At 42.8% G+C, this 12,759-nt stretch overlaps 1 protein-coding gene across 2 annotated transcripts in view; it reads left to right on the top strand.

The window, feature by feature from the left end:
* Positions 1-1,397: 1,397 nt before the first annotated feature.
* The window catches only part of LOC122535218 (synapsin), a 46,339-nt gene continuing 34,977 nt past the window's right edge, over positions 1,398-12,759 (top strand). Inside the window, exons 1-6 of one of the 2 annotated variants that reach the window (XM_043666583.1) lie at positions 1,398-1,535; positions 4,433-4,872; positions 10,450-10,786; positions 11,731-11,984; positions 12,363-12,498; positions 12,622-12,726. In XM_043666583.1, the coding sequence (XP_043522518.1) occupies positions 10,529-10,786; positions 11,731-11,984; positions 12,363-12,498; positions 12,622-12,726 (753 nt within the window). In that variant the 5' untranslated portion in view covers positions 1,398-1,535; positions 4,433-4,872; positions 10,450-10,528. The remainder of the gene's footprint in view (positions 1,536-4,432; positions 4,873-10,449; positions 10,787-11,730; positions 11,985-12,362; positions 12,499-12,621; positions 12,727-12,759) is intronic. The other variant, XM_043666575.1, reaches the window with a different exon arrangement.

Raw genomic sequence — 12,759 nt, forward strand, 5'->3', positions numbered from 1 at the left:
AATGAGCTAACAAATATAACAGGAAACGTTCGTTTTAAAAGCGGTGATAAAAAGTTAACGCCACGTGGGTTACAAAAGTTTTTACTCGGGCCATTTTTCTTACGTGTTAACACGACGGCACCTACTTAAGCCGAGTGGTTGTTTAATTGGTCCCTCGGGAAATTCGGAGGTAGGTAAAAGAAATAGAATTAACAGACAAAGAGGAGCCACCGGTAATTCATATTTTCGTACGTAACAAGGCGAGACGTACAACCCGTAAGCGTAATCTTAATGAAAATCCAGACGCCGCTGTTTCCTTTGAGAGTTTTCATCCCGAAAGAACTGTTTGTGACCTACTTTTCCACAGAAAAAAAAAAAAAGGTAGGAAACGTTTTAAACCCAGCGTAGTATAAAAGGAGAGAGAGCGAGAGAGAGAGGGGGAGAGAAAAGCGTGGAAGAAAAAGAGAACCGTCTTCTCGAACGTTGAATACTATCTCGTGTCTATAGTAATACATGAGAGGACAGGCCATCGTCGCGAATATATCAATTTTATTGCGTCCGCACGCGAACGTAAAGCAACGTTGCCGCACAGAAACACCGGGCCACGTACAAAGAAATTTCACTCTAGAAAAAAAAAAAAAAAAAAAAAAAAAAAAAAAAAAAAAAAAAAAAAAAAAAGAAAGAATTCGTTTCCGCGTTTCCGTACGTTAGCTACAACATGTACGCGCACGTAACCACCGGCAGTGCTCTCGGAAACAATAGAAATTCTATCTCCCGAAAGATTTCAAAGTACGATCTCCATAGGCACAAAAGCTCGGTAAGTGCAACGCCGAGGAATCATGAATAACTGGGTCGCTGCATTAATTCTTTTATGCAGCCCGAGCTTCTCCGGAACGTGGAGCCGAACGGTCGAGTGGGCTGGTGGTAACGAAAGAGAGAGAGAGAGAGATAGAGAGAGAGAGAACCGAGAAATCAACATCTCGCCGGCTACGCTTTCTATAATTATTACGGTATCGGGGAAAGAGAGAAACGATTGGAGATTGCACAAAAATAACATGGAAAAACAATATTCCCGGGGTTCAATTTGCTCTCGAGTTACGTGTCCCTCCATCCTCCCATTTTAATTTCGTTTCACGCGCAGAGATGGTCTCGCGGTTGGTTATGGATTTTGACGACGCGCAGAGATGGTCTCGACCGGGCAGAGACGCGCAAACCCATTCGGGAGGACGCAGGCACAGACAATCGTGTTTTACCAATGCATAACCTGACGTTTCATCTTCCACCGGCCAGCAGGTGGAGCGTGTTTGATGTGCATCGAACAACGTCACCCTGTACAAACACGAGAGAGAACCGGGACCGGGCATATCGGGAAACACAGGGGCTCGTCCCTTTTTTCCCCTAGTCGTTAGCTCGCGATACGCTGGTGGGGGATGATAAGAAGAACGCAAGCGTCAACCTATCGACCAGCTAACCCTCCGGGTAACACCCTCGCGATCCTCGGCCGAGGCTCACTGCTTCACCGGCAAACTAGTGGGTAGTACACGCACGCGACACAGGTGAGTACCAGTTCCTCAGTTCTTGCCTCCTAAGTGTAATCTGTAAGCAGAGCCTAACGCCGAAAGTTAATGACAAAGTCAACGATTGAGAAAATTCGTCTGATCGAAAGGTCGGTCGAGGATCGAACAAACCGGTTCATAGATTGCTTCTGTATGTTCAACGATATTTATATTATTTTCTGGTAGTTCGATGTTTGGCACCGACCAGTAGTCGGCACAGTTCTTGGCAAGGAGATCGTGGATTATTCGCGGCGGTTATTGGCGGATTGAAAGGAATAGGAAATTGATTTTTAGCCGGAGGCTATTTTCTTTTTCGGTTTCTTTTCCGTACGTAATCCTAATGTTTTTATACAAGTAATTGTGACGCCGGTTTTTTCGATGTTAAATAAAATTGAACGAGTTATTTACATTTCAGCCCTCTAATAATAACAAATAGGAAATTCATGGACTGTAGCTTAGTGTTTCATTACGAGTAAAAAATTTTTTCATCAGACGATAACAGTGATTCGTAATCAGTTCTCTGTTTCAAGTACATTGTTGGTCGAGATTCGTATTCGGTTTAAATTCACGCGGGATCCTATAAACGCAACGATATAGTATGTTGATCGATGAATACGAGATTGCAATTTACAGTGTGCATAAAGTGACGTGACTGTTCACGCGGGTACGTTGCGCGTTACTTTCACGTGACGTCTTGTTTCTGTGATTTTTACCTTTTACTTTTTCCCCCTGCCTGGCTTTTCTGTCTCTTTGGGAAAAATTCTGTCGTGCAACATTGATTATGAAGAAGTTAAACAAATGATATTACTAACCAAATATCAAATACGTATATTTGTAACAATAAGTGTAGGCAACTTAACAAAAAGAATTTAACAAGTATAAGCTGACAGAGGTAACACGTTGCTTCAAGTTTGAAAAACATTGAGTGATTGGATTAAAGATACTATACTACGCCCATTTCCACAAACAAGAAAACGTTCATCAATTATCGGAATAAATTTAACGTTGATGCAAATGTAAATAAATTTGCAATTACTCCCGAATTGAATATTCAACGGTGAGTATTCTTCTCATTTATTTTCAATTTTTTCACGGTAGGTGCACGTTTCTGTGTGCGCAGCTTTGGGCGGTCAATGCGCCTGCCCTTTCCTAACACCTAGGGACTCTTCCGTCATCGATTATTACTAGAGTCTAAGCTAAAACCTCTAGAGATAACGTGAACGACGTAGATCCATGAAAATATAAACGCGTAACACGTACAATCGCATCTCTCGCGGCGAGATTAATTGAGAAAATTATTATCCAGCACGTTGAAAAGGAAGTTTGTTCACACGTTATTGTCAAACATACTTTATGCCAGAATACGTACTTTGCACGGTAAATGTTTGAGCAGAAGGGTGCGCCGTGAAATCTATTGATTTGAAACTTTCTATCACACTCTGCTCTTTGCGAGACTCAACTACGTAACTGTCTACTGTCAACAGTTTGAAAAATTGTTGCCCCACGTTAAAATTAGAAACTGTCGTCAACGTCCGTTAATTGAAGTTTAATACACTTCAAACAGAGATATAAAACGAGCTGAATTTCCCGTCTAACAACAAGATAGACAGTCCAGTAGTCTTACAGTCAATTACGAGAGCGAGGAAACGGAGACGCGCGTGAAAAACGCGTGGAAATCCGAAGCGAGGGTGAAATTCGTGCAAGTTCATCCAAGATTCGATTAAATCTAGAATCTGTCGGATTAACTGAATTCAGGTAGTCAGCCAAGTTGCCGCGTTTCTGTAAACTTCGTTAGTTTAAAGTTTCCAGTTATTCTGATTGGAAAATGCATTTATTCGCGTAGAAATCGGAGTAGCTGGCTGGAAGTATAAAGAAATCAGGCAACTGAACTTTTCTCGTCGTTCAGGGGAAAAAAGTTTCCATTCGAGTCTCTCTCTCTCTCTCTCTCTCTCTCTTTCCGTTTTGCGCGTTTTACTCGATTCTGTTTTTTGCTTTACGATCGCGGAATAGCGTGTGGCATTCACGAGCAACACCAGCGAGTAATTCCGGGTAATTTGAATGGGAACGAGGGCGAACGCCGATTTTATCGGTTTCTTTTTTATTTTTTTGTTCGTAGAAACGTGCATTTCTGCAACTCTCCGTTTCCTAACATCGCCAGCAGTTGGCTAAAGATACGAGTACGGGGCAATAAAACCGTTATCAGGCGATCTCTATGGCGATTCGATATCCGAGTTCAAATCACGCTTCCCATCCGAGGGGGGCAAAACACCGGTCGTGTAAAAAAAATAAAAAAAAATTCCTCGGCGTATAAAGTCACGCTTGGTCGTGGTATCGATCAGCGGAATATCAAGCTCTACTTTCGCTGTGCTAAATTTCTGCGAGGGGTCTCCATCTCTCGCGCGCTCCGAGCGTTCGCGTGGACGTTTTTATCGCGGGCCTTCGCACGAGCTCTTGTTGTTTCTTGCTAATAACACGAACGTTTAATTATAGAGATACTTCAGTGTGAAAAAAAAAAGAAAGAAAGAAAAAAAGGAAGAACAGAGGGAGCAGAAAAAGAGTTTATCTCCTCTCTTTTTATATCAGTCAACTGATATTTCCGTAGCTTTCAACGACTTCTCTCCGGCCTCTTTTGAAAAGGGCATTAAAAATTTGAACGACACTTTTGTCCGGGGATAATACTTTATATACCACTGCCTCGCTCTCTCTCTCTCTCTCTCTCTCTCTCTCTCTGTAGTAACGTCTTTATTTCGCGCCTTTACGTAACAAACGCGTCACAAGCCGCTGTATTAAAGGGTGCTTACGAAATTGTAGCACTTTATATTAATCCATCCTCGTGTTTCGTCGTCAATGGACAATGTCTAGCCGTCTCTAATCGTCGTCTACCATTCCCATTGCAGATTTCAACTTGGATTGTTTAGTTTCTCCTTCCTCACCTCTCTTATTTCATCCTTTCCTTTCGGATTACCTTACGTTGAAGTGTTATTCCGCAACTTCGGGGGAAAAGGTACGCAACAAAAAGGGACAAGTCGCTCGTGAACGTCGTCGTCGAGCCGTCAACTCCGAGACACGAATCCTCCTCTCCCTCTCCTCTCTCCCGGTCACCAAAGCCAACCGAAGAACACGAGGATCGTCGCGTACGTCGGCGAGCATCCGACCGCCAAAGACCACCGGGAATCCTGCGGTTTTCGTCAGGGGGACGAGGTCGGTGTTAAACCAGCAAGATTACCGGCCGCGGCGGTTGCGCCAAATACTGTGGTACAGCTCCTTCACCCGGCAACATTTCATTCTCCAGCTTTCGACAGTCCTTCACCTCCAATGTTAACTACCTGAAACGGAGGTGAGTGCCAAGCCCCCTTCAAACGTCCAACAGCGCGATGCCTATTCTCTCTGTGGTCTTCTCTCTGCATGCTCGATGGAACTCTCTCTCCTCTTCTCCCCCCGCCGCCCCGCAATACTTTTACTCTCCCCTCTGTGACTGTTTTCGAGAGATTCGTGGAATTCGGAAGCGCGACGCTTTCGCGTCTCCGCGGTTTTCTATTTGCTCGTACGATGGCTCGAAAGATTGTTTGTCGATAGCTGTCAATGGCTGCGATACCAGTTACGCAACTCGTTCGAAGATCAACGATCGGCGAATTAACGAAAATTATTGCTTTCGCAGTAAGGTATGCAGTAAGATTCGAACGTTTGAAAAGTGAGATCTCAATTGTTTCGGAATGACAGATTGACGGAAATATACGCAAGCGTGGACGAGAAAAAAATTGTGAGACGATCAAGACATTGTAAAGTAACGTTAACGCTCGAAAGGTCGTTGAAACGTCTCGTTTTGAAACGTCGCGAGAGATTAAAGTCCGGGCGAGCGATGAAAATTGTCACTTTGTTCCACGTAGTTGAGAACGTCCAGATACATTCATAATAGAAGATGGAAATGTATAGAGCAACTCGAAACAAAGAGCGTTTCGGGTCGTTGTACGACAGATGCTTGTAGAGGTGCACATTTGTCGCGGCCTTTTCATTGAATCTGAGGACAGCGTCTCATAATGGAAGCTTAAAATAACGAACGACCATCTTGATATAAAGTTTCGTTGAACGTGTCGTCTATATTCCAAACGGAGAGATACGTTCGTGTAACATCACGGCGAGTAAGTTGCTCGTTCCAATTATCTCCAAGCTGTCCGATCTATCCATTGAACTATGATTAACGGCCGATGTTCGAGTTCAACCGACAATTCCAACCGCGCTGTACCGGCTATTTATTTAATTAGAGTACAATTAAGCGAATTACATTAACGATGGCAAAAATGTGCGAAACGAGCGAAATCCCGAATGCAAGCATTTCCACGTTTCTCTTCACACGTTCCATAAATCTCCATAAATGTGTGCATGATTACCCAAGAGAACGCTTTCGGCATCGTGCAGACTGAAAACCCCGAAGCCTCGACGTTTTCCATCTTGGTCACTAGTCAGCCGAGTGATTTAAATGCTTTAAAGAGAACTTTTTGTTAATTACAGTCGACGCTTCGTATCATTCGAACCCCCGTAAACGATATTTAAGACCATTTCAAGCTTACCAGGCATCCCGCGTTACGACTTATTGTCAGAGCGAGCGATACGCCCGTTATCGGCTACCTGTCATCCCAGATTGTCATCTCTCGTCGTCAGGGAAAAGTCGTCTGCGATCATCGAGCCGCATTTCACGCGTGGCAACGCAACGCATCAGACGTGCCCAGCCGTTAAAAGTCACCAGCCCAGACTGTGCGAGTTGTGTACGCGCATCAGAACCAAACGTGTCATCGCACGCCCGTGTCACGCATGCAAACCAACAATCAGCAATCGTCCATCATCGCCGGCGCGTCATCTATGCCGTTTGTACCCCGAGCATCTGGCTGTTCGATGTGTGCATTATCCGAGCCGAGTCGTGTGAACTGAACGTAAAAAAANTGTCCCGAAGGCAGTGGCGAAACTGGGGGTAGATGGAATGATTGTGTGGCGTATGCCCCTCGTGGGCGAGGACGCAAAGCCGTTGTGCCGGTTCGCCGGACAGGCTATACAATAATTGTTTCAGATGCCTGAGGACAGGCCATGTGAAGAGTCAGTGCCGAGACCCGGTCGACCGCAGTGGCAGATGCTTCAAATGCGAAGATAAAGGACATATGGCAAAAACTTGCAAATCGCCGCCAAGGTGCCCCATATGCCATGACCTGGGGATACCAGCCGATCATCGCTTAGAAAGTGGAAATTGCAATCCACCAGGAGAAAAATCACCAACAAATAGAGTGGAAAGAAACGAAAGGGGAAATATGGAAAATAATGTCTCTGAGGACAGAGAGGAAGATGAAGAAGGTGAAGGAATGGATATTTCAGAATAATAGAATAATGCGTATTGGCCAAATTAATATTAATCATTCTATGGCTGCGCAGAAACTAATGAAGCAAATAATTATTGAATTAAATATAAGTTTAATAGTGATCTGCGAACCCTATGCAGATATTCATGATAGTGACTAGACTGCAGAAAGGATGGAAAAGCGTAGCTATCCATCGCAATGGAAATGTGGGAGAACCCCATGAGAACCCTTGTACAGGGAGAGGCTTCGTAGTAGTGGCATGGGGACATAATGGTGGTTGGAGCATATGCCCCGCCCAGCTGGTCAGTCGATGAGTTCTGCAATATGTTAAATGATATTAGTTTACAAATGCAGAAAGTCTCGAATACTAAACGAGTGATAGTTCTTGGGGAATTTAACGCAAGATCGGAGATGTGGGGCCCTTCGAGAGCGAATCTTAGAGGCAGATTACTCGTGGACAGTTGAGTGGGATATACACTTAATAACCGGGGAATTAGCACTTGCATGCGATGGAGAGGAGAGTCGGTAGTCGACCTAATTTGGGCGACACCAGAAGTTGTTAAAATAACAAAAAACTATAAAGTTTTAAAAAAATGTGAAATTGTTAAGCGACCACAGATATATAATAATAAATCTATCCTCCCCCCCCCCCCCCCCTCCCGAGGGGTCACCCGGATAAGTGTCGACTTCATCCCAAGAAAGGAATCTTTGAAAGGGAAAGTGGAACCCATTCCCAATTTAAAAAATGGGCTTTAAAACAGATTAATACAGATAACTTGCTAACTGCAATACAGGCAGTTATCTGGTTATGGGGAGGTCGGAATCAATAAACCTAGAGGAAAGAGTGAGTCGACTACAAAGAAAATTAGTAAAGATTTGCAATTATAAACTGCCGAGATCACGTCCTGTACATAAAAAAGCGACCTATTGGTGGAATCAAAGGATAGAGAAATTACGAAGAACCAATTTGAAAGCAAGGAGAGCGTTGCAAAGATGCAGGCGAAGAAAATAAAATAACCAACACTTACAGGAACTTCAATTAAGAAAAGAATACTTGGAAATTTCTAATGAATTAAGAATTGAAATTAAGAATGCTAAAATGAAATCTTGGAATGAATTAATGAAGGGGATAGACGGAGATCCTTGGGGGAAACCCTATAAGCTAGTGCTAGGAAAGAATAAACAGAAGATGCTTCCAAGCACAATAGTTCTTCCAACTAACACCCTGGAAAATATTCTAGACAGTCTATTTCCTAAAGCTGACCATAGGTATGAGAACGCACTATGAAAGAAATGAAATCCTAGATAGTGACATAACCGAGATATCGACAGCAATCAAAGGGATAGTGAAACGAAATTTCACCCCTGGGATAGACGGTATTCCGAGCAAAGTTTTGGCGGTAGTAGTAACGTATATGAAAGAAGACATAAAAGAGCTCTTCAACGAAAGTTTCCGAATAAATGGAAAAATGCGGGACTTGTATTGATTCTAAAACCAGGTAAGGACGATCGGCTTATCGCCCGATATGCCTGATTAGTGAAATGAGTAAAATGCTGGAGAAAATAATGGTAGATAGAATCTGGAAACACCTTAAAAGAGTACGGATTCAGGGTGGGTCGCTCTGCGATCGATGCGATTGACAGGGTGATCACCTTGGCCTGGAAAACGGTGGAACTCGATATTGCCAATGCGTTCAATTCTCTCTCATGGTCTAAGATAAACATCTCATTGATCAGGCATCGGGTCCCAGAATACCTAACAAGAATAATTAAAGATTACCTTAAAAATACGAAGATTAGTTAATATAGGAAGTACTTATTTCTCGCCCAGCGAATAATGGAGAGAGGTGTCCCACAGGGCTCTGTTCTGGGCCCGCTCTTTTGGAATCTGGGATTCGACTCGGTTCTCAGGGCAGCGGTCCTGGACGGGGTAGAAATAATCGCGTATGCGGATGATACGATAATAATCGCGAGTGGTAGCACATGGTCAAGGACGATAAGAATGGCAAAAGCAGCCGTAGCAGCGGTCACTAATGAAATAAGAATATTAGAACTAAATATAGCGCTCGTTAAAACGGAAGCCTTATGGTTTTATGGCCTTGCAAAGACCAGGAAACCACCACTCTCATGGATAAGTATAAACAACCAGCGAATGATAATAAAAGATAGAATTAAATATTTAGGCGTGATTCTGGATAGTAAGTTAAGTTTTTTGTACCATTTTGAGACACTTAAACCCAAGAAAGGACAGTAAGGTTTACAGGCCGCATTCTTCCGAATATATGCGGTTCAGGATATAGAACAAGACAGCTTTATGAAAATGTGTTATCCTAAATTATATAGGAAGGGTAAATTGTATAGGAAGAAGGGAAAAGAAAATTTTGAACAGCTTACAACGCCCCATGGCGATAAGAATCGCAAGAGCATCTAGGACTACACCAAACGAATTGTTGGCGGGATCGGCCGCATTATATAAAGAAGTTGAAATGTGGAGAGATATATATTATCAAACACGGATAATCAAGCGGAGAGGAATATCAATAACAAAAGCTGAGAAAATAAGACTCCGGATTTAGGCTAAAAAAGAGGTATATGACTCTTGGAAAAATGAAATAACCACGTCAAGGGTGACATCGCGCCCCTTCGTAAAATCAATAATAAAAAACTGGGACTTGTGGATACAAAATGGACCGAGTAACTTAACTTTTAGGATAACACAATTAATTACGGGACATGGTTGTTTTGCAAATTATCTTGTGAAAATTGGAGCAGTACAAAGTGCAGAGTGTTTAAGTGGTAGTGATAGTGCGGAACACTCGTTATTTGAAAGCAGTGTATTTAGTCAAAGTCGGGAAGAATTGGAAGAAAGTTAGGGGAAAAATTAACGCATAATAAGATTATACTTACCATTGCGCAAGGGGGAAGTAAATGTTTAGCGTTACAAACTTTCTGTGAGGAGATAATGAGAAAGAAGGAAGAAAAAGATCGAGAAAATGAGTAAATAAACTCTATAAGAAAAGCGAGAAAGAGAAGAAGATTTAAGGCAAAAAGAATAGGAAGAAGGAAACTCTCAGAGAAAATATGAAACGGAACGAAAAGAAGAAAATATAAAAAAGACGCATTCTACAGAGAAAGTGCAGTCGGACTCACCTGCAGGCATGCAACGGTTATCGGTGAGGGAAGATACTGTTGCAGACCCCGGGTAGACATGATTCGTTTTATGGCCGACGACACATAGCTACGGGAAGGAAAATGGCAAAATTTTATAAACTAGAGAGGAAAACGAAAATGTCTAGCAATTCTAGAGAAATACCTCGGATCCGGAAATGCGAATAATGGACAAGAGGTAGGCTATCGTGGAGGTTTTAACCGGTACAAATCCGGCACTATCCGGTCATTCTCCCTCAGGAATGTCTTTTAGAAGATTTTCTCCACGTCACTAAAAAAAAAAAAAAAAAAAAAAAAAAAAAAGAGGAGAAAAAAAGAAAAAGAGAAAGAAACGAGAAAGCAAAAAGCGTGAAATCACTGGACGATCGGACCTATTGCCACTATCACGACCACGACCATAGTTTGTCTTCCAGGTTCTCGTCAGGGGATTTGAGCTCGGAGCTCGACGATGAACCAAGCACAGACTCCGGGCTGGCCTCCATGGCCAGGGATTCGTCCCAATCGTATCAAGCGGTACCGGATCGGCCACTGCAGTCCCAACCGACGCCTGTTCCACCGGCCAGCCAGCCACCGGTACCCGGTGCACCGCCGTCTGGACCACCTCAGCCCGTTGGCGGCGACCTGAGCCTGAACCTGAGGCCCGGATCGAGAACCACCAGCGCTCCTTCCTCGCCTGCCAAGACCAGGGAAAGTTTGCTTCAGAGGGTTCAGAGCCTGACCGGAGCTGCTCGCGACCAGGCACGTTCAATTCTCTTCTTCGAATGCTTCGGAAGAATAATTAAATTTTCTGTACGAGTTTTTAATTCCAATCGCTAGGCAGTTATATTCCCTCGAGTTCAAGGAGGAAATACATTATACATAAAGCATTGAAAATTATAAAATATTGAAAGGATAGTAAAAAACAATGGAAAAATTATAAAATATAATATTCTTACGTAGTTCTATTTCGTTAAATAAATAGGATAAATTCGTATAAAACGTTCGCGGCGGTGATAGCAAATGGGAGAGAAGCCTGACTTGCACTTGGTAGCATTGCAATCCGTCGGAATGATGAGGGTCAAATTGTACGTCCGTTGAACGAAAGGAACATGGATATTAGCAATTTTTCTATTACACGATATTTCTGCCATGTTAGTGACTGTCATTTGTTCCGGGGTATACATTACGTCTATTTATTCCTCTTGTCAGGCGTAACATCATTCTCTGAAATTACAGCATGTGTTTCGTACCTCGCTCACCTCTTAAACCGTCTTTGGTTTATCACCGTACGCGAGATATACGAGTGAGCATGATGACTTCCGCGAACGAGTTTCATCTTCAAGTTCAATTTCACGAACGAGTAACGCGCATTATATGTATAAATAGCTGCTGTTTCTTTTTTCAAACAGACCACGTTTCCACGTATGGTGCAAAAACATCGATACACAGAATGACGCGTGCCAGATTTCTAGTTGAAATTGCGTTCTTGCATGTTCGGTGAGATGTTTGTTGCATTCAAAGAGATTTGCGAACATTCGCGTGCGCGAAATTCCATTAATCTTTTCGGTATTCATTAACCGATATTATTGATAGTGCAACTTTCCGAGCGTTGCATTGCAGCGTGAAAGAAAAATTGGTGTTCTTTCAAGAAGAACAATAATCGAGGAAACTTAGTTAATTGTCTGAATTTTCTTTGCAATCAGGGTGCATCGATTCTGGGAGCGGCGGTGTCAGGCGCGACCAGAGGGCCGTCTTACAACAAAGATCGATGTTTCACCTTGCTGGTTATCGACGACCAGAATACCGACTGGAGCAAATATTTCCGGGGTCGTAGGCTTCACGGTGATTACGAGATCCGCGTAGAACAGGCGGAATTTCGGGAATTGTCGTTGACTGCGAGCGAGAATGGCACTGTTGTGTCCATGGCGGTTTATCGTAACGGGACCAAAGTCATCCGGTAATGTTATCTTTCAATCTATCTGACGTAACGTATTCGCTGCTTAACCGTACATTTTTATGCATTTGTGAGAAACTTGGAGATGAAAAAAAAAAAAGAAAGAAAAACTTGGATACGTAATCATATTTAAAATATCAGCAGTATAATACCTATTGGTACGGATTGGAGCCATTTTTATTATTAGACCATGAATCGCGTTTTTGAGGATAATGGAACAGGAGATTGTTTCTTGTTACAAATATTGATAAATATTATAAAAAGCATGATTCTTCAGATACAAATATTTTCTCCAATTTCGTATAAATGCATAAAATCTACAGTCTACTTGTTACGTGTATTTCAACTGCATGAAATAAAGCGGAGAAATCCTGTCGACAGATCGTTCAAGCCAGATTTCGTCCTGATACGACAAAACCTAAAGGACGCGGGTGAAGACTACAAGAACCTTCTCCTCGGTTTAATGTACGGCGGTGTCCCGAGCGTTAACAACCTCACGGCAATTTACAACTTTCAGGTACGCGAACTTGTACGCGAGTTTCAACGGCCAAGTTGAAAATACTTCGAATAAAAAGAACGATTAAGAACTTTGTCAGTTTAGCATAGAAAATGGCTTTCTTAACTGCGACCGTTCCTTCAGGACAAACCATGGGTGTTTGCGCACCTACTTGGACTCCAACGTCGTTTGGGGAAAGACAACTTCCCATTGATCGAGCAAACTTATTATCCGAACCATCGTGAAATGGTGAGTAACAGATTATAGTTGGATCAAAGACAA

This window comes from Frieseomelitta varia, unplaced genomic scaffold (genome assembly GCF_011392965.1).
Source record: "Frieseomelitta varia isolate USP_RPSP 00005682 unplaced genomic scaffold, Fvar_1.2 scaffold_152, whole genome shotgun sequence".
Taxonomy (NCBI): Eukaryota; Metazoa; Arthropoda; class Insecta; order Hymenoptera; family Apidae; genus Frieseomelitta; species Frieseomelitta varia.